Consider the following 27,321-nt stretch of genomic DNA (forward strand, 5'->3'; position numbering starts at 1 on the left):
CGTTACTAATCTTCCAGTAAATAAATAGATCAGACTCAGAACAGAAGGAACAAGAGGCTAACAAATGTACTGAACATTAATCTACACACTTCTGGACAGATGACAATGTCAAGGGTCCTCCTGCTATTTTAGTGACTTTTGTACTTGCCTAAACTGTCACCCAAAGTATCAATTCAGATGTAAACATTTTCTCCATACTAATGTCTGCTACAAATTAGAACTCTATATTAACGAAAGATTCTTTTTCCACTAGTAGGACTTATCCAGCCTTCTCATCCGCAAGCTTGTCCTGTCAATATGGGGAAAAAGTACAAGATGACAAAGAGAAGGCAGTAATTTCACCATAAGATGGTTTGGTTGTGTGCAAGACAAACCCGGGGCCCTCTTTTGCAACTATTTTTCACGTGGATTTGGGCTGCAAGTCAGTTGCTGTTGCTGCCGCTTCCTCTTCCTGTCCATACAAAATATGTGCATCGAATTGTAGTTTAAGTAATTTCCCAAACCACCAAAACCATGCGCAACACCTTTTATGAAGTATTATTAAAGGACTATTCCTCAACACACAGAAAAATTCAAATAAAACAATGTTTTATGCATGAAGATTTCAGTATCTTCTATCAGTCCCATGGAGTTTGTTCATATTTTTATACATGTATTTTTTTACAGATCACCATTCCTGCGAAAATGCCAGATATTCACCTTTTGTCCCTGTGAAAATGGCACACAGACATTTCTGTATTACTGTAATTAGGAGGATAAATAGGATTGTGCCCTTGATTAATTTATCTCCCCCCTTCTTTAAAAGCTGTATTTTAATTTATAAATTGAGAACGTGAGCTATCACAGGAGAATAAATAAATAAATAGGTAAATAAATAAATAAAAATCCAAGGCAACCGATCAGACTCCCAGTAAGCAATTTCAAAGCCGTGTTAACCAAAAAGATGCTAACAGCACTTCCAGACACATTTTCTAAACGCTCTCCCGCCGCCAGCACCTGCCGCACTGAATGCCTTTCTTTATTCCTTATGCTGAAGAGCAGTGCGCAGATCGGCACCTCCCAACTCAGCGATGTGCATTTGTTCGCATTTGTTGTGGCCTGATCACCTATACGTAATAAAAGCTATTTTTTTCCTGTGATTTACGTTTTAAATATTACGTTCCTGCCAAAACTCTGCTGTACAATGCCGGGTTATGTTACAGCAGGGTCTCGCCTCTGTATATGCACTTCGCGTGATGATTGCACGTAGATACCATCCTGCAGACTTTTATTTCCTACTCCAGAAAAGCCACTTACACCACAACAACCCTATGCCTGCGGGTGGGGTGTTGAGCTCTGAGCAATTAGTGGAACAGAGGCAGAACTACCACCCGCACGTCCCCCCGGCACTACAACAGACTCCCTCACATCATGGCGGTCCCCCCAGCCGCGGGCTCCCCTTCCCCCCTCCCACCCCGAAGCCTCGCAACGGTCTCGCGAGGTTTGGTGCGGGGCGAGGCGGCGCGGCCGGCACTGGGCGCCGCGGGCGAGGTGCGGCTCAGGCTGCTCGCGGCACCCGCCGCCATCTTGGCTCCACCGCAGGGAGGGGCGGGGAGAAAAGAGGGCGTGTGTGTGTGTTTAAGGTTAAAGTTGGAAAGGTGGCGGCCCGCTGAAAAATTGGCTTTCTGGCTCGAGTGTAAAAGATTTCGTGGCTTTTCTTAACGTCGCGATCGCTGATATTGTCGGTTGGCTTTCTGTAGATGTTACACGTGAAAAGTGGGTCTCGCAGTTTGGGCTCTGTGTCGCTTGTTGATGGCAGTTGTTTACTGGGCGTGGGGGGAGGGAGGAACGGTCAAATTGCTTTATAAGCCTCAGTTTACGGCCCACGAGATGAAATAGATAAACTGAAGCTCACCTGAGTGGGATTAAATTTGGAGCTGAGAGCATGCCCACTAAGAACAGCGCTGTTTGTTTTGCACTGGTAGTCAGGGTAATAGCCTGTTTAAGCAATTGTATTTCTGTGTATTATCCTTCAGAGTCCGGGTCTTGCTGGGTGTAAACCAGATTTACAGCTTGATCTGTGTGTAACTCCTGTGAGACCCTTGCAGCACAGAAAAGCACGAGGTTTTTCTGGTACTGACCAGCAAGCCCGAGTCTCACCAGGCTCTGGCATCGCCACTTTGGTTTTGCGGGCAGTTGGCTTAAGTAGCTGGAACAGGCCTGTCAAATTTTTCGGCAGGGACAGAAGGAACCACCTGTTCATGTTGTTAATTATAAGGGAGGTTTTGTTCGTTTGGTCTCTGCAGTATTATCAACGGTAGTTTTTCCTGTTTTTGAAATGAATAGCTCAGTTTATGGTTGGTGGTGAATAGCACAGTGCTAGATGGGTGCTGGAGGGAGAGAGAAGTAGGTACTGAAAAGTTCTGCCTGAAACTGTTACATTTTCTTACAAATCAACTGTTAACACGTCTATGTTTTGGGTTGTGATCCCTTGAAAGCTAAATGTGAGGGGGCTGTGAAGGGAGCCTTTTTTATAGCGTCAGGGCCTTGGTGTGCAGCTACCTTTCAGCTACTTCATGTTCTGTTTTTGTTTTCTTTCTTCATGTTTTTAAACAGGTTATGTTTAGAAGAGAGGAAGTTTCTACTGCGTAATTGTCGTGTCCAAGAGGTCATCTGTTGATATTCCCTGTGTAGCTCCATGGTAAAACAGCTTCTGAGAGTGTCATCATCTTGATCTAGGGGTTACTTTTAAGAAAATGTGGACTGTTAGAAGTCTCTGTACTGCTCAAATACAGTTATGTCAGTTTAAAGAAGGCAGACTGTGTAGTTGTGTATTTCCACAAACCCAGAAGTTCTGGATTGGATTTCTAAATTATTGTACCATAACAGCACAACGTGACAGACTTAAATGCCAGGTAAGTATTTATTTTTGTGGTGTTCTAGGTATAAGTGATATGCAGTGATACAGTGATGGTGCATCAGTTCTTTTAGAACCTACAGGCCTAAATTTTTCATCATAGGTATCTTTTGATGCCTATAAAAACATCTTTATGAATCGAAGATGCCTTTTATAAATAAAGATTAAGGGCCAGGCAGCAAGAAGTTGCAGGAGAAACAGTGTTGTAGAATGAACTTTTTTTGTATCTTGTAATTCTGAACTGGGGAGAAACACTAATTTGTTTCAAGTTATGCTCCAGACAATCCTGAACCATGGCTGACAGCCTTACTAGTTGTTGAAAAACCCTTTAGTGAAGAATAGGACCAGAGTTCTCCAGAAAACTATCTTTACTTATACAGTATTGCACGGAGGAAAAAAACAAGTCTGTGTTTACTGGATTGATAAAATAAAAATAAGAATTTGATTATTAAATCTATGGATATTAACAAACTTTGTGGGAAAGGACACAAAATTAAGGCTAATCTCAGAGACTTGACTGTTCTAAGTTGTAATGCTTCTCTTTATCTAGATGTCTAATTAAGTTTATCTTTAAAATAGAAATTGCTGCACATAGTTTATAAATAATAGATTATGGTTTCAACTAGTTAAATGAGGGCTAAGCAATTCTGAGAAATTTTTCCAGATGGTTTTATGACTATTTTAATAGACTTTTAAAATCTATTTGAGCATAAGTCTTTTTTTTTTCTTATATATAACTGCTCTTTCTGTTTTAAATATTACTATTTTATTATAACATTGTAGGGTTCCGAGGTAAATGTTAAACCATTGGTAATAGATACAACAGTTGCTGTTAGTGCAGAAGGAACTAAAGCAGATGCTGGAAAGAGTCCCAGTGGAGAATGTGATGGAAGACAACGTGCGTTAGAAGGTATTAAAACTTTTCCCACCATCTTAAAAGCAAGCTTTTCCCGTCCTTTCTAGATAACTTGTATTAATGATCAAGATGGTCTAAATTATTAATTTGAAAGTTTGACATCACGTGTTTTATTTATTTTTCTAGTTTTAAGGAGAACATATATGTTTTTTTATGTCTTGCAAAGACTCATGTAATTTTCCTAATAGTATTAATGTCTGATTGGATCATATACTGATTTTTAAATTATTGTAATTTTTTCCTTCAACTTCATCAAACTTGTACAATGCTTCTTCACTGTGACTGGATATATGCAAAACTTAGTTTTATCATTCTAGCAACTGTGGTGATCCTTAATTAGAGTACAGTCTGTTGGATGGGTTATCATTTTGTGTGAGCCTGTTTTTGATGGGAAAATCAATTCCTTGAATATTTACTGAAGGCTATGAATAGTGTGTGGTGCTAGTGAACTTTTTTCCTGCTCTAAACATGAAAAACAGTTAAACATGCCTTTGTGAGTGCTGATTTCTGATTTGGGTAAATTTAAGATATTCTTGTGCCTTTATAGTAACAAACATGGCCTTTATTTTAGCCTTGCTGCTCACCTAACTAGTTTTTTCCATACCTTTGTTTGTTTTCTTGTTCCTAGCTAATAACAGATTTTCAAATGTCCTGCTATGTGTCATCCATTATATCTCAAACTACTTCACAGTAGTTTTTAGCTCCTGTGCTTCAGGGTGCTTGGTCATTCATTCTCATTCTGTGTATATTTAATTTTTATTTGTAAAGGGTTCCAGTCAGTTGCTGTAGGCATTTCCAGCTCCCGTTTAGAAACAGGATGTCAGGGAGGTAGTTACGACTGGTTAAGGCATTGAGATCATATACTGTTTATATAATTACATTGCTCGGGGAACATCAATATGAGAAATTGTTGTGCCATTTCTTGCTTATGACAACTAAGAAAAGAGTACCCTGAAAAAGCTGTATTGTAATACAGTGTAATTCTGCAGTAGAAGCTTGTCCCTTTATATATACACTTCCTTGTCAATTTGCATTAGAAATGGTTGAGATATGACTGAGTACAATGTATTCCCCTCCAAATACATTTTTAATTGCCAATGAATTTGTTTTGCAGATATGAGAATCTTTTAAAGAGAAGTCCTAGGGTTATGTTTATTCCTGAATGCTTTTGCACTATCTATAAAGTAGGGTGATTGAACAGCTCCAGTGTCCTTCCTTCTAGTTTCTTGTACTTATCTTCTGTTAAATTTTTATTTTTCTCGTAGGCAACAGAACCATACATGTCCCTGTGTCTGGCTGAAATATTTTGAAATTGCCAGTCATGTAAGATGACAGTGTTTTTCAAAAGCAGTGGCAGGCAAATGCATTTGGTATATCCTGTTTAAGTCAGATCTCTACAGTGTATATATGGTCCAGAGCTCTGCTGAAATGTGCATCTTGTAAGGTGCATTTATTTTTTTTTTTTTCTGAAGGTATGCCAGTATGATCATTTTTGAATAATAAATAATATCTTTAAGAAGATAATAATATCTTTAAGAACTTCTGTTAAACCCTCAAATAATATTTATTCTGAAGTCTTGTGGAACAGGTGTTTTGTACTGTTTCTAAGATAGCAAGGCTTCTGCTATTTGTTCAGTCAGCTGAAAAAAAAAAAAAGGCCTATGCCCAGAAGTGACAGTGCTCCTCTTTCCGGTGTTCTGTTAGAAACTGGCAGGGAATAATTATACTGTACACTTGATTACATTTCTCTGTATGTCCTCTTGAAAATTGTTATAACCCTACTATTCTTTCCGATCAAAAGAACACTGATCTACCCGATCATCAAAGCAGAAGAATTTTTTGAGTCATACTGTCTGAAATACACCATTCTAACTTGCAAATCAAGTGCTGCTATGGCAAATTTGCAAGAATCAAAAGAAATGAGACAGTTTATATTCTTATAAAAGTGAGTATATTGGTTTCCTTTTTCTGATTTTACAGGGCACTCACCTAATGCTGTCTCATCTTTTCCTCTTATTCAGGGAATACTTTGCAAGGTCAAACAACATTGCTTAACTGCATCTGTCAGGCAGATAGCCTGTGGTAGAACCATGGTTTTTATTCATCTGGATCATATTTGCAGGTTAACTGCTTTGTTACAGGTTTCTTCTTGCAGTTTGGTTTGTTTGTTCGTACGTATGTGTTCTTTTTTAAGAGGCCCTCAATTCAGTGTGCAAACCTCCCTGCAAGTAGATGCCTACTGCTGAATAAGATTTTTCTCTTCTGCTATTTCTTCTCTGTAATTAAGATTATTTGTAATGATTTTTTCCTCGTTGAAAGGTTGAAGGGTTTTCTCAGTCATGCAGCTAGCTTTAACAACTGGATCTGCCTCTTGAACCTGAGTGTAATCTGCCAACTAATGTTTGTTCTGAAGTACTTTTAAATTTCATGTATATGAAACAAGACATAATGTAGACTTAGGAACTGACCCAAATTAATAAAAATGCAGTGCTGTGATAACGCAGCAATGCTGTTGCTAGCGTTGATTTGAAATCTTCTTGGGGAATTTGTAAAGCGTTGTTGTAATGTTAGACATACAAACCCAGTGTATCAGGTACTTCTGTTTTGTTCTTATTTTTCTTTTTGAATTGTTTTTGACTGCTTTTGGGGTTGCATTAGAATAATGCCTTCATTTTATCATTTTGGACTGGTAATCAACTTATTCTTAACAGAGTATCAGGCTCTGCAGTTGTTTTCAACAGTAGTTCTTTATGTGAAATCTTTTTTTTTTTTCTTCTTGCTTGTTCATATCATGCTGAATTCTTTTGTCAGTCAAGAAACTGATGTAAATACTCATCCAGTAATTTCCCTTTCTGCCCATTGGGAGGGGAATGAAGAAAGAGAAGTGTATGGGATCTAAGTGTTAAAAAAATAACTTGTTGTAGAGTAATTCTGTGTCATTCAAGAAAGGTGGTTACTCACAATAACTGATAATTCAATAGAACTAAAGCTCATATAGGAAGATGAAGCTTTTGTTAAGAAGCCTTATAAGAGAAGGCAAGGATATTTCACTTCAGTCGGTATTTTTTCAGCAGTTTTTGCTGAAGTCTTGACTTAAGTCACCTGTTGGATTCATGTAACTTCCCTGAGAAGTAATCCCTGGGATTTGTGAACTATTGTGAACTATTTGTGAACTTTTCTTGTTAATGTTATGACTATTCAACTACATAAGTGTGGTCCTTATTTAGTGTAATATTTCACATTAGTGTTTTATTGAGCCTGAAATCTTTTTTGAACAAAAATGGGAGTTAACTTTTCCATACTTGAGTTTCTTCCTACCTAATAATACAATTGCTTTAACTCATGTCACATTTTGTCAGAATGGCACTTGATGTAAGCATCTTTGCCCCATACTTGTAGAGGGCATGGAAACAGTTGCAGGACTTAATTAAACTTCCAAGAGTTTAACTAGCCTAAAAGTAAGCACATCATGGCATCATGTTTCTATTTTAGTTTTCACTCTGAAGATTGCTTTTAGTATTGCTTCTTGTTTTCCAGTAAAATCTTGACCAAACTTTTTTTTTTAACTTCTATGCTGTGATTTTTTTCTTGTAGTTTAAAGAGCATTTTTAAAAAGAATTTACATGGTCTATCATTTGCTTCGTTGCAAATGCCTTTTTCTCATATTCCCAAAGCGAAAATCACCCTGAACTCCATGCTATCAGTACTGGATGTGTTAGATGCAAGCTACAGGTGTTCATACTCGCTAATGCATATGCAAGTGTTTCCTGTGTAAAGGGGGATAAAATGCAGTTGATAAATTACCTTATGAGAGTGTGGTGTTTTAGCAGAATGACTGTCTTAAAACAGCAAGTGGAATGCCCTGATACTCTCCTTTTTTCTTTTTTTTCTAAAGGGAAATAGTAATCCTTCTGCTTAAACAGAGAGAAAGGCCCATTTGCAGTCTGAATTTAAACATACTGTAGGTAAAGCAGTTAAGTTTAGCATGTCTCCGTATCTGCTGGTTTTAGAAAGTGCTGCTTACCCTCATCTTTCCTACTCCTCCCATCACTGAGCTGAAGAGCAACATAGCCAAAAATCTGTTGCTGTATGTCTCCCTCTCTTCATCAGAACTGACACCAGAGTGTCTGTAGGTGGTTTCCAAAATAAAAATGTCATCAGCTATCTCATTATTATAACTGAAACAATCAGGTATATTCGTGAGTGTACTGATGTATTTAGTCCCATTCATATAGACGTGTACCCAAATGTACAAGATTTTATTTTTAAATTCAGTACTAAGATAACCTGTACAATGTCTTGTGAATCTGTGCAAATGTAGAATATGTAGAGCTAATAAAATATATAGCCTTACATTTTTTCTTTTTTTAATAAACCACCCCTAACAATCTGAACTTACGCTTTCTCTTTTTCTGTGCTTGATGCTTTGAGTGTGTTCACACATTCATGAGCAAACTTTTGCTTCATATTTATATTTTACCTCAGTGTTTTTTCTGTCTTCTTTTTAATAGTACCAGTGATATGTTCTGTGTTTTTCCTTTCTAAATAAGAAATGACTTTATAAGAATTACTGAATACTAGTAAGTAAATGAACTCCGAAGATGAAGGACAAAAATCGCTTCTCTGGAGAATTATATTGGGTTCAAGGCTGTACATGTAAGGGGATAATGATGATACTTGAGTGGCCAGCAGTTTTGTAATTAATTTGATTCTGACTCTGGGGGGGGGGGGGGCTGTGTTCTCTCTCCAGCATAACTTTTAATACTTTTAAGTTGCTACTTGTATATTTCTTTGACAAATTATATGAAAATGTGCAGTTATGTTATATATAGATGGATTTTTAATGTCCTGATTAAAAAAGGGATTTGTGCTAAGGATTTTAGGATGGTGGTTCTCAGTTTTTGGGGATGATAAACTTGAACGGCTACTTATTTGAGATATTTGGTAATCAAAAGTGCTTACTATTTTAAAATAAACTGCTTTTTATATAGGTATTAAATATTATGTATTCTTTGCCAAAAAATAGGTTTGTGTTATAAGATAAAAGTAACTGGTCCTTTTCCTGACTGCAAAACTTTATTTCCACAGCAAAAATGAAACATATCAATCTGTCATTTGCAGCTTGTGGGTTTCTGGGTATTTACCACTTGGGGGCAGCAGCTGCTCTTTACAGACATGGTAAGAAGTTACTGAAAGTTGTAAAAGATTATGCTGGAGCTTCTGCGGGATCCCTGGCTGCCACTGTCCTATTAGCAGTACCAGAAAATATAGAGGTAAATTAATAAACTCATAAGTATAGGACATGATCATTTTCAAAGAATATTTTTAAAATATACTCATCTACCATTAAGTTGCTTAAATGTAAATATTTTGTTTCTTGCTTCTCATAAAGAAACAGGGCTCATTTATGTGTTTTCATTAACAAAATCTGTGAAGCACGGACAAAAATGTTTATGAAGCAAGAATTTATGACAAAAGTTGGTGCTCCGTTTATAGTAGAAAATTGTGTAGACTGTATTTCAAGCTATGTAAATATAGTGTGTGTCTGAATGCTGAGTTGTATGCAACCAGATATATTTCAGTTCTAGTATGACAAAATGTATCTGTATTTTATTTAATCACTGTTCATTCTTGGCTAGAGGCAGGCTTTGTTAAGCAAATGTATGGCACCATCCTTTGTGAGAGGAGTTTAAAATGAGAGATGACTATTCTTAAAGTCAAAACACCACACACGGGCTCTCATTTTCATAGGCTCCTTGCAGTTTGTGCTCCATTAGAGAGCTTTAGACAGCACCAGCTTTAGACTCAGGGCTAAGTAGCAATAGCAGCACTGTATGCCAGAGGAGGATTAACCCTCACAAGCTATTGTTCTAGCATGTCACATACGTGTTAGGCCTTCTGTTAGGCCTTTGATATGGTCCCACACGTCCTTGCTACTAAATTGGAGGGATATGTTAGATGGGTGGACTGTTAGATGGATAAAGAATTGGATGTGGCTGTTAAGCCAAAGAGCTACAGTCCACAGCTCAGTGTCCATGTGGAAAACAGATACAAGTGGTGTCCCTAAAGGGTCTGTGCAAGGACCAATACTATTTAATATCTTCATCAGTGACATAGATAGTGAGATTAATTGCACACTCAGCAAGTTTGCGGTTGCCATCAAACTGAGTGGTGCAGCTGATACACAAAAGGTAACGGATGGCATCCAGAGAGTCCTTGACAGGCTTAATGAGGCCTATGCAAATCTCATGAAGTTCAGCAAGGCCAGGTGCAAGCTGTGTGGGGCAGAGGTGTACAGACCGGGGGATGAATTGATAGTCCCGCAGAGAAGGACCTGGGGATATTAGTGGATGAAAAAGTCGTCATGAGATGGCTGTGTGCACGTGCAGCCCAGAAAGCCAATTGTATTCTGGGCCCATATAAAAAAAAAGTGTGCCCAGCAAGGCAAGGGAGATGATTTTTCCGCTCTGCACTCATGAGACTTCATCTGGAGTACTGCACCCAGTTCTGGGGTCCCCAGTATATGAGAGAGAGAGACCTGTTACAGTAGGTTCAGAGGAGGGCCACAAAAATAATCAGAGGGCTCGAACATCCCTCCTATGAAGAAAGGCTCAGAGAGCTGTTTTTGTTTTTTCAGGTTGGAGAAGAGGAAGTTCCAGGGAGACCTTATAGCAACCTTTCAATACATAAAGGGGGCTTATAAGGAAGGTGGAGAAAACTTTACCAAGGCCTGTAGTGACAGGACAAGGGGCAATGGTTTTAAGTCACTCTTTTCTCACCGTGGATGTGGTGTAATGTAAAGACAGCGAAGTGATATTCAATGACTGCTCTATAACAGGCTTTCTGTGAAAACATTACCTTTTATCCAGTTTTGTTACGTTTGATTGTTTTTCCCCATAGCTTAAGGCTGCTTCACCCACCTGATGTGCCTGTAGAAACTTTGCCTTAATATATGTAGAGGACCTGCCTTGCTGAAATGTTAATATTTCTTTAATATTCTTCAGTGATCAGAAACAGCATTATTGGAAGGGGTTGGACTGTTAGATAATTTATTTGTTCTAAGTACCCTTAGGTTTCAATCTAGTGAACATCAGATAACTTTTTCCATGCCTCTCTGTAAAGACTTTAATGGCTTTTGATTCAAACAATGGTGTCAGCTAAGACTGCGTTTTGCCACTGAATTCTTTATTTTGTTTCTGCTATGACACAAATTTAGCTTGCAGAGTTAGCTATACTTCTGTTGCTTTCAACAGTGAGTTCTTCCTTGGCTTCTTTCCATCCCCGCCCCCTCAAGTGCATTCTTTGTATGGTTTGATATTAGCCAAGTTCCAATCTGTTATGAAGATAACATTATATATGTTCTATTCAGTTTTTTTTTCCTTTTCTGTAACCTTTGTTTAGTAGTAGTTCAGTTTCAACTTCACCTAGTATAATACTTACCTCTAACCCAGTTTTCCTATATGATAAGTACTAATTTCCCATATGGTAAGCAGCTAGCCTTTTACTACCCCAAGGAAATGTTTCTACTTTATTCTAGGTTCTGGGCAGGAGAATTTGTTCCCAGCCTGATACAAGTTACAAAGATATTTCTAAGCAAATATATGAGAAGAATTTTTGGTTTTTATGTTTGTGGAAATTGTCTGTTACATTGAGTCTGATGGGTTTTACCTTGAAAATACCATTTTAGCATAAACTGAAAAGTGTGTCTAAACTTTTTAGCCCTTTAATTTTCTTACTGACATTTTAGTTATTCTATTATATTGTTTGAATGGAAAATTGAGAAATATTTGAAGGTGGGTCAGAAATATTTCCTAATTCTCATAACATTTAAGTAAGGGCAGTGTTGTGTGCTGAACAGAAAATATTGCATTTTAATATTATTTATTTATTTTTATTGAAATTTCTACTAACTTTTCATATCAGCATAAATATATTATTACATTTATTATGTATTTCTAACTATTGAAATATCTGATATCCACTATTGTAATTCTGACATCTATTAGGTTTTATTTATTTTCGGAGTGATGGCTGTGTTATACAAGCTGTAATTAGGAGTTTTCTCCATTTCATGGTCTGAAGCTCTAATAAAAAGTTTTATGAACTAGGAGACAATGTAACACTGAGGATTTCTTGTTTTGACTATTGCTGTTCTAATATGACAGCTTGTAAATGCATTTCTGATGTGTCTTAGATTTTTGTCACTATGAAAAGGCAAGGGACTTGAGAATTCTAGGGACAGATTTTCAAATGTATGAAGGCTTACAGTTACAGATAATTACCTATTCCTTTCAGAAGTACTTGATCATGTTAGATGTCAAGTTTGCCTAAATCAATACAAGTAGTTACCATTTCTAAACATGTCCTCAGTCACTATTTAAAATTTAGATGCACTGTTTAAAGTTTCTGGCACTAAAAATTATAAATAATTCATAGCTGCAAGAAGTTGTCCCGTTTGACAGCAAGAATTGAGAGTCTAGGTATGATCACTTCTTAGCATTTGTAGTATGGAAAGAAGTTCTGTCATTCATTTGGAGTTGTCCAGCTCCCTATTACTCCTACTTCCCTGTCACTTTAGTCACTTTATTAAGACATTTTAGATCTAAAGATAGTATTCCTGAGATGCTTCTATAATCTGTAGAAGTTTGTGGATTTCTTCTGTCCTTGGTGAGTGAAGTTCCACCTAGAGTAAAAGTTCAAATTTAACCTATGTTTAATGAATTAGCATGAGTCTTTACAGGGATCATTGCTTTAAGAGGTATAGAAGTCTTAATCCTGACTAGCATTTTTGATACATTTGTTAGAAGGCCATACAGGAAAAGTGGATGCAAGAACCACATCTCTACCTTTCACTTAGGAAAGTGCTCTATCACACTTGTACTTAGGAGAGCCCAAGTGATGTGAGGGAGTTAAACTGCCCCAGCCAGCTTGCTCCTCATCTTGTGCTGGCCCTCACCCCAACTCTTTTCCTCTTGCTTCTTCCATATACTCCCTCCTCAACACAACACATTCACCTATCATTTTTTGAATTTCACCACTCATGTCAATCATTTATTTTGTTGCTATCAATATATTTGTTCTTCATGCAAGAAGCTAATAAGCCAAGAACCCCAAACTATTTATGGACAGTTTCTACAGTCTTGTAAACATATACGCACAGTATGTTTATTGAGTACCAGTTTCAAAAAGTTGGATAAGATTGTATTTCAGGGTTTTCCTAAATTCAGGGCTTAAGAGTCTCTTTTGCTAAAAAAGTAAACATTTCATATTCTTCTTTTGGAGTTTGTATAGCTTACATTCCAAGCTATCTTTCCACAGTCATTAACACTAGGCATTTCAGCTCATGTAAAAAAGTGTTCTCTGTGCTGTGGAATCTATAACCTGTTTTTCTTCAGCTGGTCTTTTGATCCTTTGTCTTCCATCAGCTTTAGTAAATGTAGTATTTCACTCATAGGGAGGTGTATTTTTTTGGTTTTTTTTTTGTGTTGTGTTTGTTGTTTGTTTTCCTTTTATTTATTGTTATTGCTTCATTAAGAATTGTTATATATGCTTTCTTACAAATTAGTTCTTATGACAAGATCAACGATTTGTTATACATATCTTGTTACAAACTAAGCACATACAGGAAAATATCTTTAATATGGTGTTATATTGACTAAAGTCTTAGCTGTTAATATATTCTAGATACCACAGTTGAATTTACTTTCTGTAATGAAAACGTCCTTAATGGTGAATATTTTAATTTTCAGAAATGTGAACAGTTTACCTATGGATTTGCAGAGGAAATTAGAAAATTGGACTTCGGTGCAGTAACGCCTGGTTATGATTTTATGAAAAGACTTAGGTACTTAGACTTAATGTATCTATTAAATATATTTTTGTGAAGCTTTCTAAATAAAGGTGGAGGGTAAGCGTATTTTTTCCATGCTGTGGGGAGCTCAGCTTTCTTCCTTTATCCCGTAACATATTTGCAAGATCTTTAAATAATGGTGGTGAATAATGTTTACCACTTTTTGTTCTAGGGAAGGCATAGAGTCTATTCTTCCTTCTAATGCTCATGAGATAGCTGAAAATCGTCTCTATGTGTCAGTCACTAACGTGAGAAATGGGAAAAATTACTTGTTTTCAAGTTTTGCCTCCAGAGAGGACCTCATTAAGGTAATGAAGTTGTATGTAGTTGCTTTAAATAAAAATGCATGAGATTCTTCAATGCATAGGAGTATGTTATTAGGTATACAATAAATAACTGTTTTAGTCAAGCGCTCACTTACACTATAGTGGTGTGACAACAAGCAGAATTTGATCCCAAAATTTCAGAGATTTTGCTAAAATGTATTTATAATGTGTTTCCTTTCTTTGTTTTAGAAGTACTACCTTGTGCTAGTACCACTTGTACTACTTTAAAGCCTACTAAAAAAAAAAAAACAGAGTAACTAATGATTAATTACTTAGTAGGTTAGAATAAAATAGAGAATCTTCAAGTTTTGTAACAGTTCTGTTCGTCATTTTGCATCTGTTATTTCACTCATATCACTTACTATGCTCAATCACAAAAGAAAGTGAACAAAAAGAATTCCTGTTTTAAAAAAACTAAAACCAAAAAAGCAGCAGTTTTTGGAGAATAGTCATATTGTCTTAAGCACCTTATAAACTCTATTTTAACTGTAGTTGGAAAGCATATCTTTTAATGCCCCTCTCTCTACTTTTGAATACCACTTTAAAAATCTGTATCATGATTGTAAACATAAGCTGATATAAAACAGTAGGAGGAATTCAGGTGCACGTAAAGAAAATGTTCTAATAATTGGTTGCATTTTAATAGAAAACAATGTAAGGTATTGCAGAATAAAGGAGAAAATTGAATAAGCAGGAAGCTTTGAAGAGGAATTCCTTCTTTCCCTGTCCTTCTGGATGCTTAGAGAACTGGGTTTGAGGTACACCTTTTCTTAGGGTTTTGTCATGGGAAGGCTTTTCTGGTAGAGAAATAGCTAATGTTTCACTTCTGAAAAATAGAAGACAAAGCCTTTCTGTGTAAGTTCAGACAAATCTCTGGTGCTTTAGATCAGTGGGAAGAGAAATAAGCAAGAAAAAGAGCTGTCAAAGTGAGAGTTAAAGCCTTCATGTAGAGCCTTAATCCATATTTGTTTGTGGAGGAGAGATGTTTAATACTGAAAGGTTGGGCATTTTTTCTATAATCTCCATGGGTTGTTTTTTTTGTTGTTGTTGTTTGCACCTGATTGCCTTTCACATTGTATATACTGCTGTTTGTAACCTGCTTCTGTTCCTCAGATCTGCTTCTCATACCCACACACAAGCACACGGCATGCATATGGACCATATTTAGCTATATTAAAATTTCTGACATACACCTCAGCGTCTTTGAGGTGTAGTATACTAATTTTGTAGATTATAGATGGATGGTTGGGTGCATGTACATATAAGTAGGTGCATGTCACACACACACACACATTCATAGATCCTGTGTGGATCTATGATGGTGGGTAGAAAGTTATGTGTGTGCGCACATCTACACTTAACAGAAGAGGTGTCCTGGTCTTAAAATAATAAAAAAAAAATAATTGAGAACTGCAGTAGACAACAGTGTAGAGAACAAGTAGGAATTTGTTAATACTGGAACATACTAAATGTAAGTATTAAACTCATGAAGGATGTACATACGTGAATTTTCAGGCTGTTTGTAATATTTTGGAAATTTTGAATTACTTCCAAAATCTGATTTATTAGATTATTAAACACTGCATTTACATGCCAGAAGAATGATTGGATTGGCTTCTTTTTTGCCAATACTCTGTACTGCATTTTTTTAGAATATATGCATTTCTGCAAAAGCAAAGATTTACTTGACGTTGTGTGAGATTAAATTCATACACCTGTATCATATTAATCAATAAGTCAATCAATTTCTGATAACTTTGCTTTGAAAGTTGTCCTTGTCATCATTAAACCTACTGAATTATTTTAATCACGTTTTGAGAACCCCCAGCAGCAAGACTTTTTAAGATGATGATAATTATATGTAAAACTAATGTATTTATTTCCCACTGCTATATTCTTTAATAGAGATAAATAAGTATGAAAATATTTACTGGTTCAGAATTATTTTGTTGCCTTATCTTCACTCTCCTCCTCCATGCCTCCTTCTTTTCTTTTCTCTAGGTCCTGCTAGCAAGTAGTTTTATACCAGTGTATGCAGGAATGAAGCCAGTGGAATATAAAGGAGAGGTAATGTTTCATTATGTTTGAGTTCTGTTTTTATTCTTTTTCTCTTTTTTTTTTTTTCAAGAGCATCCTTCATTTATGGTATAATTGCTTAATCTTAAGGGAAGTTAGGTGGGGATTGCAGTACTGTATTTTGTAGAAGTTATTGTTTCTATGGGCACTGGAGGTTAACACCGTGGAAGATAAGAGTTTGTTCCTATGTTATTTCAAAAATTAGGAGTGCTGAGACTGAAGTGATGTCTTCAGTGTGGAGCTGTTCCCTCGATATAATGCTTAACATTTACAATGAGAAGAAGCCTTCCTTAGTAAAGATGCTTCTTATGATAAGCTGTGTTGCCAACTCTAAAATGCTGCAACTAGAAGAATCATCACTCTGCTTTTCTGTGTAATGGAAGGAATGATAAGAGAGGTCTTGGCAGCCTGTACACTCCTGAAGCACCTGTGTCTATGTATGTGTTATAATTCTGTTGAGAACTTGAAAACATGCCTCACCAAGCACTTTCAAAACTCCTAACTCTGAACAAACATTAAAGAATAATCTTTATATTCTCCCTGTCATGCAAGGCTATGAAGTTTTGAAAGGCATACACTACTATAGGAAAACCTTTTTACCTTTATCCTATAGCTTACTTAGCTCCAAGAACTTTTTTTTTACATAAATATATTTACATTTAAAAAAACTTGATTTAGTCTGTAATCACTAGACACAGAAAAATTTTGTTTTCTTTTTAAGATACACTGTACTTTTTCCTTTCTTTTCCTCATTGTGGTGGTTTTACTCAGGCGGGCAGTCGAGTTCCACCGCGGCTGCTCTCTTCCTCAAAGAGGGACGGAGAGAAAATACGACACAAAGAGCTCAGGTTTGAGATAAGGATGATTTAATTAAAGGGAAAAGGGAGGGGGGGGGGGGAAAAAAGGCCATCCGGAAGCACAGAGAGAGAGGAAAAGAAAATTACTCTCTACTTCCCATCAATGAGTGATGTTCGGCCACATCCTGGGAAGCAATACGCATAATGGTTGTTCAGGAGGACAGAAGCTTCCACCACAAGAGCCCCCTCACTCCTTCCCCTTTTCCACGTTTTATTGCTGAGTGTGACATCGTATTGTATGGAATATCCCTATGGTTGGTTTAGGTCAGCTGCCCTGGTGATGTCCCCTCCCAATCACTTGCCCACCCCCAGCTTGCTGGCTCTTGGGGGCTTGGAGGGAGTCCTGATGCGGTGCCAGTATTGTGCAGCAATAGACATAACACTGGTGTGATACCACTGTTGTTATAGTTACAAGTGCAGAGCACAGCATGCAGGGAAAGTTAACTCCATCCCAGCCAGACCCAGCACACTCATATGCATCAAAGTGATGTCTTCAGAGTATCCTTCATCCCCATGACCACCATGCAAAAAAAAAACCAACAAACCATCACTGCTAAATTGTACCCATTTGTCCCTAGAAATTATTTCTGTCTAGGGACTTTGAGTTCATTTTGAATGTCAGAAAGCTTTTCAGCTTTAGAATTACTTATACAGCAATAGATATCAACTAAAATGCCTCTAGGGTTCAAATCAGTATGCCTGACTGCTTGAGTTAAATGGAGACTGGTTTGCAGCTTGCCAGAGTCTCAAGATTTTGTTGATTGGAGTATTTGTACGTTTCTGAGACATACATGGATGTTTGAGGTTCATTCTGCCACTACTTAAAGAGAAGGGAGTGTCTTTGTTAAACCTCTTACGTTGTTGTCAATTAACAAATTGAAAAGTTGAATCAGAGTTTTGTCCAAATTGATTTAAAACCTGTTTTACTGGATGAGCATTGCTATTATGATTTGCCTGGGTTTTGTGGTATTTACTGAAACACCTTCAGCCTTTTCTTAGTGGACAGTTCTCATTCCTGCCTAGCTTTATTTTTTGCATTCAGAAGTTAAATCAATGAATATTTTAGGGCAATTAGTCCTCAAAGCTTCTTACTACTCTCATTAAGTCAGTCATCAAAGGTAGTTTCTGGGAAATAGGTTGGTTTCATTTATCTTTATTTGTTGTAATGGATTAGTTCTGTGTATCTGCACTGACTTCTCATACAGTGCATTTGTGGTTTGGGATTCTTTTATTTATCTGAGAAAACTGTTGCCTGTAAATAGAAGTGACTTCTAGTCCAAAACACTTTGAGCAGTGCGAGAGCAAAAAACCTTAGAATCTTTATTGCAATTGCATTTCTGTGGCTCGGAATAGTGGATGATGAGGTTGTGTGGGTAGGGGTCCTAGAGTGTGCAGTGTAGAGCCGGGTATGTGGAATGGCACCTTGTGATCCCGATGCGGTAAGCACTGACGCCTGTACAATGGATTGGATATTGACTAGGCTTTGCAAGCCCACCTATCATGTTAGCATCATATTCCAAGTTTTCTGGAAGTTCTGCTGTAACAGATCAAAATTCTGACTGTCTTCATTTACACTAGTTTCAGGGAGCAAATTCCCTAGACCATATGGCCCATGGCAGCATGGAATCAGGCTTGTGCCCTGACAGCTGCTTGTGTCTACTAACTGTATGTGTACTTCAGAACAGTTGGTTGGGATCATTGCAGGGCTACCTATGTCACCTGAATAGATATCAACAAGTTGTCTGAGAGTAATTTTTTAAAACATGGTATGTTTTTTGAGGTCTTTATTGTGTGATATGTAGGGGAGTACGTTGATGCACTTTTGCTGGAATACCATCAAAAAGGAGTCAAACCTATTATCTTGTACATACTACCTGTAGAGAGTGAACCCTGGTGGGAATTGTTCCCAGAATTGCACTTTAGTTTTCTTTTTGTCAGGAAGCGTTTGGCTTATGCTAGAATAAGCTGGCATATCTGCACAAAGCATGCCAGGAGACTAGACGTCTGGGGTGAAATGGGTAAATTGCATGGTAGTGTAGCCATTGCAACAATCTGTTCATAGTGTGTTTTGTTTTGATAGGCCTAAAATAACCTGAAGGAAAGGGTGTGTAATACAAAGAGAGCATCTGAGAACTTAAGTCTGTTAATGATCTTAACCACAGTGGGCTAGGTTTTTACCTGGATTGGGTATTTAAGATGCCCATGGACTAAACTTCCAATAACAGCAGAGACGCCCTCTGCTATGCATACTTGTGCATGCTGTCTTTTGTTGAAACAAGCGTTTCCTGGAAGCAGTGGGACTCGTTTCTTGTACGCTTCTACATGGACCAAATGTGCTCCAAGTGTCATAACCTTTATTTGAGTTGGGTTGGTGTCTTCTGAACCTCTGGCAAGGTTAATCTTTGAGCTAAATAAAGATCTTCAGATGACTGAGTTGACTGTTTCTCATGATGAAGCTATAGTGTTGTATCACTGTAGTTAGTTTTCACAGAATGGTTTTGTAAAAGCAATCTACTGGTAAATAAGTAGATTACACTAGTGTCACAGAATTGATTTTACACAACTTTAATGTAGCAGTAATTAAGGATTTATTATATAATTTTATGGTAAAGAACAAGATTATACTGTATGATTTTTAACAGCACTTAGCATTTAAGTATCAGACAATTTAAAACAATGATTGTAGCAGAATTTGCTATAATAGAAACAGCAACTTAGTTAAAGATTTGAAAATGGCAAGGTTCACACGAGAGACTACCGCAGGGTATTAGGAGTTTCTAAACTCAGCCTCATACTTCTAGGATTCTCTCCTAAGGAGAGAATCTCACCATTCTTCCTCATCAGTGTTTGTCCATAGACGAGCTTCATCCTCGAGGAGTCAGCCCTCAGATGCACTTTATCTCAGGTGTCTCAGCTCAGGGTGAGATTGAGCATGCAGCCTACTGTTCCTGGAGCAAGAACTCCAGTAGTTCTTGCTTGAGATCGCTGTCTATAGTATCATGAGATAATCGACTTTTAGTCGGTGATTTTCCAGAATTCAGGTCTTTTTCACTTTGTTTATGATTCAAGTAGGGTCAGTGCAAAAACTGAACACTAACAGAATAGTATTTCATGTGCCTAACTACAAACCTATTAGCTAAAAATTACACAACCAACAAAATCAACATGGTGTTCATGCAAATGAGGACTTAGGGGTAAAGTTTGCAGCTGTCCTTGGTTATGTTGGGATGGAATTTGGCTGTGGCCTCTATAAAAATCAGTCTTGTACTTCTGGACTGTCTTCAGAATCAAGAAGTATGTGACGATCTGCAAGAAATTCATTGGTTGCTTTGTTCTTTCTTCCTTGTTCTCTCCTATACTCAACTCTTGTAGCAGACTTGGTGTCTACTCCCTGTTGTTTGCCATGGATGTCTAGCTCCTTCCCACTTTTTTATTCTCTGCTTTCCAGCTACTGCTGTCTTTGTGGTGTGGTGCATGATAGTTTTTTTGGATGTAAGGAAACAAGAGACTTTAGGAGACAGTAAGAGAAGTCATGTGTGTTTCAGCTCATGCAGTCACTTTACCAGCATATATGTACATTGTCCAGCTTCTACTTTGCAAGGCAGGAGTATACCTTACCTGGAATGGTTCATGTGTCGTAGTAATGATCTTACCTTTTCCTTACCTGTTGACATAAAATTTGTATTTTTAAACTCTGTGGGGCATTTTGTTAATCAACTAACAAGCTGCCTTAGCTTGATTAAAACATTTAGGTATCTGGAGAATTTATAAATATATTTACACATTGTTGAACACTGTGTATGTACATTGTCAGTTCCTTGATTTTTATGCCTCTTATCCTCCAAGTTGCTTACTCATGGTATTCTGAGAAGAAAACTTTCTCATTTTCTTGAAAGTGGTTGTCGAGGAGACTGGAACAGAAAGGATGAAGTATTTGATTATTACCATATTGTACTAAAGCTACTTTGAAAATACTTTTATTTTTCAGTAGAAGTGGGTTGATGGTGGCCTTACCAATGGCCTTCCTATCTTGCCTGCTGGACGAACCGTGACAATTTCTCCTTTCAGCGGTCGATTAGATATCTGTCCACAAGATAAAGGACGCGTGGATCTTTATGTTAAACTTGCAAAACAAGATATAATGGTGAGTTGCTGGTTTATTTAATAACTTCAGAAGAAGAAAAGGTAGTTGAGTAGTTAAGTTTATGCTTATTTTTAATTGTTTGTTTTCTGTATATACATTACTTTTATATAACATTTTTGGCATTTTCTGTTTTGACATGGAGTGTAAATATTCCCTTAAACACAAGGGAGAGAAAAATGTAGAATAAATTTTGTCAGAAAGGTTGAAAAGTATTTATCTAGTACAAAATAGAGCAAGTATGTCACAGGTTAAAGCAAGCCTAGATTTAAATTGAATACATATCATTTGTCTTTGGCTAGGCAGTGTTTACAGAGGAAAAAAAAACTTAAGACTTCCCTAAAATACCTCAGGAGAGGGAAACTAGCTCATCCATTCAAACATACTGAAATGAGCTGCTCTAACTGAATTTAAAATATGAGTTTTAAGTTGTACATTTGAAATGATATACACTTGACACTTCATTGCTCGGGAGAGCTTATGTTAAGATTTTGAACCTTGTAACCACTACACTTTTCCAGAATTTTTGTTTGATGTTACAAAAATGTTTGTGTGTAATGACTAAGGCTTAGACTGATTTTTATGACCTCCTTTTCATTGTTGACATTTCTGTCTCTGCAAGCTTTTTCTCACAAACTTTACCACAGTATTGCGTCCTTTGTCATGATGAAAGAAAATACTGAAGGCAGTAGACTTATCATTACTATCAACAAAACTTCATTAGAAGGAAAAAAGAATGTTTAGCAATATTTGCTACACATTTGACAGTTCTTAATGTGTTTTCTGAATTTGAGTAAAAAATAATGTTCTCTGGTGTCCTAGACTGTGACAATTTCTGAATCTTTGTAGTGTTCCACAGAGATTTTAAGCATCATAGTACTTGGTAAATGATCATAAAGCACGAGAACACTTATTTTACTGATAATATGCATAGTTTGTTTCTTGGTTGCGGCTTGTGTCTAGTATCTGATGCATCTAGAGGAAGAAAATGAGTTGATGAGTGGATTAATTTTGAGAATTAATTGCATAGTTGCATTGCTGCTTGGATCCTCCAAATGCAGACTTCTATAAAATTTTGCACAATGTTTAAAACTATTCTTTTTAAAGCATCCTTGTGTTTTAGAGCTGTAAAAATGTGAACTAAGAAGAATTTTCTTTCAGCAATATCATAATCTGTATAAAATGAAGAGTTGTCTATCTGTCTTTGTATCTGGATTGGAATGTGAACAGTTCTCTCTTCGAACATCGTCCCTATATTAGTGTCAAAATGTAATTTTTTTTCAAATGATGATGATTTTGGCACTGTGTTGCAATATTTATATAGATAAAGTATATGGCTAAAGTAGATATTAAATTATTCATATAAATGAAGTATTTAAATCTTTATTAAATCTGTTTGTAATTTTCCTGTAAACAACTTAATAATGTCTTTATTTAAAAACAAAGTTCTAAAATCTTCCTAGTTTACCAGGAAGGTCAACAAAGTGACCCTTTAAGATGTTAAGTAATTTTTACTTTGTCAGAAGTAAAAAGCTGTGTTTGTACTCATACGTAAAACATCGACTGGGATTGTTTTGCCGGGCTGGATGGGGCTTTGAGTAATGTGGTCTAGTGGGAGGTGTCCATTCCCATGGCAGGGGGGTTGGAACTGGGTGGTCTTTAAGGACCTTTCCAACCCAAGCCATTCTGTGATTCTGTTATCACAGCGACAAGTTCTCTGGATATCCAGTACCCTGAGCTGGTGGAAGGGGATGGGGAGCAGAATGTGGCCCTCACAATCCACAAGGAGAGGGTTGGCAACCTGCTACAACACTTAAATGTATGCAAGTCGATGGGGCCGGATGGGATCCATCTGAGGGTACTGAGAGAACTGGCGGAAGAGCTGGCTAAGCCACTTTCCATCGTTTTTCAGCAGTCCTGGCTATCAGGGGAGGTCCCAGTCGACTGGAGGCTAGCAAACATGATGCCCATCTACGTGAAGGGCTGAAGGGTAGACCTGGGAAACTATAGGCCTGTTAGTTTGACTTCACCACCAGGGAAACTCATGGAGCAGATTATCTTGAGTGTCATCACGTGGCACTTGCAGGGCAACCAGGCGATCAGGCCCAGTCAGCATGGGTTTATGAAAGGCAGGTCCTGCTTCACAAACCTGATCTCCTTCTATGACAAAGTGACGCATTTAGTAGATGAGGGGAAGGCTGTGGATGTGGTCTACCTTGACTTCAGTAAGGCTTTTGACATTTTCTCACAGCATTCTTCTGAAGAAACTGGCTGCTCATGGCTTGGACTGGCATATGCTTCGTTGGGTTAAAAACTGGCTGGATGGCTGGGCCTAAAGAGTCATGGTGAATGGAGTTAAATCCAGTTGGAGGCCGGTTACTAGTGGAGTCCCCCAGGGCTCAGTACTGGGGCCAGTCCTCTTCAATATCTGTATCGATGATCTGGATGAGGGGATCGAGTGCACCCTCAGTAAGTTTGCAGACAACACCAAGTTAGGTGCGTGTGTCAATCTGCTCGAGGGTAGGAAGGCTCTGCAGGAGGATCTGGATAGGCTGGACCAATGGGCTGAGGCCAACTGTATGAAGTTCAACAAGGCCAAGTGCTGGGTCCTGCATCCTGGGGCGCAACAACCCCAAGCAGTGCTACAGGCTGGGAGATGAGTGGTTGGAAAGCTGCCTGGCAGAGAAGGACCTGGGAGTACTGGTTGATAGTCAGCTGAATATGAGCCAGCAGTGTGCGCAGGTGGCCAAGAAGGCCAACAGCATCCTGGCTTGCATAAGAAACAGTGTGGCCAGCAGGGCTAGGGAAGTGATTGTCCCCCTGTACTCGGCTCTGGTGAGGCCACACCTCGAATACTGTGTTCAGTTTTGGGCCCCTCGCTACAAGAAGGACATCGAGGTGCTTGAGCGAGCCCAGAGAAGGGCAACGAAGCTGGTGAGGGGTCTGGAGAACAAGTCTTAGGAGGAGTGGCTGAGGGAGCTGGGATTGTTCAGTCTGGAGAAGAGGAGGCTCGGAGTGACCTTATCGCTCTCTACAGGTACCTTAAAGGAGGCTGTAAAGAGGTGGGGGTTGGTCTGTTCTCCCACGTGCCTGGTGACATGACGAGGGAGAATGGGCTAAAGTTGCTCCAGGGGCGGTTTAGGTTGGATATTAGGAAGAACTTCTTTACTGAAAGGCTTGTTAGGCATTGGAATAGGCTGCCCAGGGAAGTGGTTGAGTCATCATCCCTGGAGGTCTTTAAGAGATGTTTAGATGTTGAGCTTAGTGATGTGGTTTAGTGGAGGACTTGTTAGTGTTAGGTCAGAGGTTGGACTCGGTGATCTTGGAGGTCTCTTTCAACCTAGATGATTCTGTAATTCTGTGGGTTGAAAAGGACCTTAAAGATCATCTAGTTTCAACCTCAATGCTCTGGGCAGGGTTGTCAACCACTAGAGCAGGCTGCCAGAGCCGCGTCCAGCCTAGCCTTTAACGCCTCCAGGGATGGGACATCCACATCCTCTCTGGGCAACCTGTTCCAGTGCCTCACCACCCTCTATTATGCCATATTCTGAAGAATGTGATTGTTCACACTAGGAAGCGGTCAAAATCCGTACTTACACAAGTTTAGCTTGTGTCAGCTACCACTCCCCGAGACAGTTCATGGAATGCTTCCGTACTTAAAATGTTTCAGAAACTCTGGGCAGTTTTACAGTCAGATAGCTTTTCTTAGAGGCTGTGAATTTGTGCCAGTTTGTGTTGGTTTTCAGCAACGTACCTGAACATGTGTGATTTACTAGTATAGACTTAGCCATGCTGGTGTTTTGTTTTTACATATGCTACATGAAACAGATAACAGAACAGAAACACAGTCAAGTCTAACATAAGTTGCTTTAATATATTAATTTTTAGCACTTCTGTCTGTTGCAGCTGTCTTTGGCCAACCTAATAAGACTTAATCAAGCTATGTTCCCACCAAACCAAGAGAAAATGGAATCACTGTACCAAAATGGATTTGATGATGCTGTTCATTTTTTACTAAAAGAAAACTGGTTTGAATAGACAGCACATAGAAAATAAAACCTGGTGGCTGTTGAAGCACAGCTGTAGGTATCCTTACCTATCCTAGATTGCTGTCACAATTTCTGTTTATCGAAATAAAAATCTCAGCTAGAATTGCTTCAGCTTCTGCCAAGAAAGTATCAATTCCATCCCGAAGAGCTGTATAAACACGTCAGAATGGGAACTGTACTTGCCTGGTAATTGTTTTGTTTTGAGGTAACTCAAATTTAGATCCATTTTGCTGCAGCACTGGACTTTAACTTGGTGAGCTTGTGTTACCATAATTACAGAAACTTGGAAGTCTTATCTGATATTATTTGAGAGACTCATCATGGTTGTATCATGAAAAATTACAGTCTGTATTCTTCAGTTAGTGTAATTGTTGTGCATGCTCATCAGGTGTTTACAATGTTGCTAGTCTAATGTATATTCTACAATGCTCTAGAGGATTTGAACTCAGCACTAGCCACAAGAAATAAAATATTTGCACTTTTACTCTGAGTATTTTTTTAAACAATAAAAGCTCTTGCCCTTTTCAGTGAATGCAGTCTTTCTAAATTTAAAATACTATTTAATTTTTTTAACAGAAGTGTAATGTTTGTGATATTAAAATATCTTGTGCATAGGAATAGTTATTTTTTATTATGTTTTCTTCCTTTGCTAAAATTGAATAAATATATTTTCTTGAAACTTTTGTCGAGCTCATTTATGAATTTCTCAGAATGTTATAATAATCTGATTGTCTACAGAAAATAGTCAGTTGGAAATAAGTTGAAGTAAGTCAGCAGGTAATGAACCCACTAATATCTTGTTCTGTTACTATTCACCTTGTATTGATTTCCTTAAGTGCAAAATTTTCAGTCTTAATGCCTAAAATCCACAGCTGTTTAAAATCAAAGTGTTAGGTTTTTAAATGTGCTTTTTAAGTTGAGCTCTTAATGCTTACAAAACTTTGAGATATTTATAGAACTCCAAAATGATGGAAAATCTAGGGAGGTAACAAATAATAATTAAAAGCCTCTTCAGCACATAACCACGTATTTCTGTTCATACATAGATTGTATCTAGGATTCGTGCGGTAGGGATTGAATTATTCTATTAACTGTTTCTGTTAGAAAAAGAAGTAATTAAAACAGAATGTTTTGCACCAGCATTTTTAGATGCATTAGGTTCTGTATGCAATGAAAATAGGATAGCTGTATGACTTCCAGATCTGTAGGACAGCATTTCTACAGGTAGAAATGAGGTACATTACTTTTGTGCTGTCAAAACACCTGTGGCTGGCTTACTTGCTTACTTGTTTATACAAAGGATAACTTTTAGCATAAGTAGAAATGTGAATAATGCTATTAAAAATTTCTTCTTTAACGCTGATCTGGTGTAGCCTGAGTTTCTAATTCAATGATGTTTTGTCAGTATGGCAGAAACTTATTCACTTAGAATTCTGAGGGTTTGGAGCTACTCACAAGCTTTTGGAAACAGCATACGTGCTCCACTCAGTTACCATCCTAAGCAGTAATGGAGCCATGCATATTTAGAAAACCTGTAAAAAGCTTGTTTATCTGGATGCAGTTCTGTAAGAGTTGCTTTTAAAGAAGGTTATTATCAGTAAATGAACTTTGCATTTAACGTATGTTGGTTTTGAGCATGGAGTGTCGCAGTTTGCTATGGTCTTTAGTCTAGGAAAATCTGACTTTTCTGCATGTATTAATGTCACAGACAGGAACATATGCCATATCCTGTTCACTGAACTCTGAGAGCCACAGGTAATGTTCAGTGCTTTAGAAATTGACCTTCAGAGGCTTATGATAATTTGACAGAACACTTTTCAGGAAGAATAAAATTACGTTTAAGCAGAGAAAAGCTGCAGAAGTGTTTATAAAGATAAGATGAAGTTTTGTTGTTTGGGGGGGGGGGGATTTTTTTTTTTTTTTTATATCTTGGAGCATAAAAGTTCAATGAGAACAGAAATCTGTTCAGACATAACACCAATGTTCAGAATGGTACTGAACAGCAAGACTCAGAGATTTTTATTACCACCATTTTATAAATATTTTCTGATTGTGTATGACCTACCAAAAGCAGAAGAACTCAAGCCTATTGTCTTATTGTATTTAAGCTGTTCATCTGGTCCTAAAGAAGAATAGTAAAGCACATTCAGAAATGCATTATCCTCAGCCAACAATGTTTGAACCCATTTTGTGTGGAAAAAATTAAATCT

General features: G+C 37.6%; 1 protein-coding gene across 8 annotated transcripts; it reads left to right on the plus strand.

Annotated features, from left to right (window-relative positions):
* Nucleotides 1-1,504: 1,504 nt before the first annotated feature.
* Nucleotides 1,505-25,638, plus strand: PNPLA4 (patatin like phospholipase domain containing 4). Of its 8 annotated transcripts, none has more exons than XM_040534078.1 (9): nt 1,505-1,755; nt 2,596-2,894; nt 3,680-3,806; nt 8,901-9,085; nt 13,562-13,656; nt 13,835-13,970; nt 15,990-16,055; nt 20,913-21,065; nt 24,969-25,638. In XM_040534078.1, the coding sequence occupies exons 2-9, from the start codon at nt 2,736-2,738 to the stop codon at nt 25,098-25,100; spliced, it is 1,053 nt and encodes a 350-aa protein (XP_040390012.1). In that variant the 5' UTR covers nt 1,505-1,755; nt 2,596-2,735; the 3' UTR covers nt 25,101-25,638. The 8 variants fall into 8 exon arrangements, with proteins under 8 accessions (XP_040390012.1, XP_040390069.1, XP_040390059.1 ...); XM_040534125.1 differs by having other exon boundaries at nt 1,522-1,755; nt 8,934-9,085; XM_040534106.1 differs by lacking the exon at nt 1,505-1,755 and adding an exon at nt 1,780-1,960.
* The last annotated feature ends 1,683 nt before the right edge of the window (nt 25,639-27,321 follow it).

This window comes from Cygnus olor, chromosome 1 (assembly GCF_009769625.2).
Source record: "Cygnus olor isolate bCygOlo1 chromosome 1, bCygOlo1.pri.v2, whole genome shotgun sequence".
NCBI lineage: Eukaryota > Metazoa > Chordata > Aves > Anseriformes > Anatidae > Cygnus > Cygnus olor.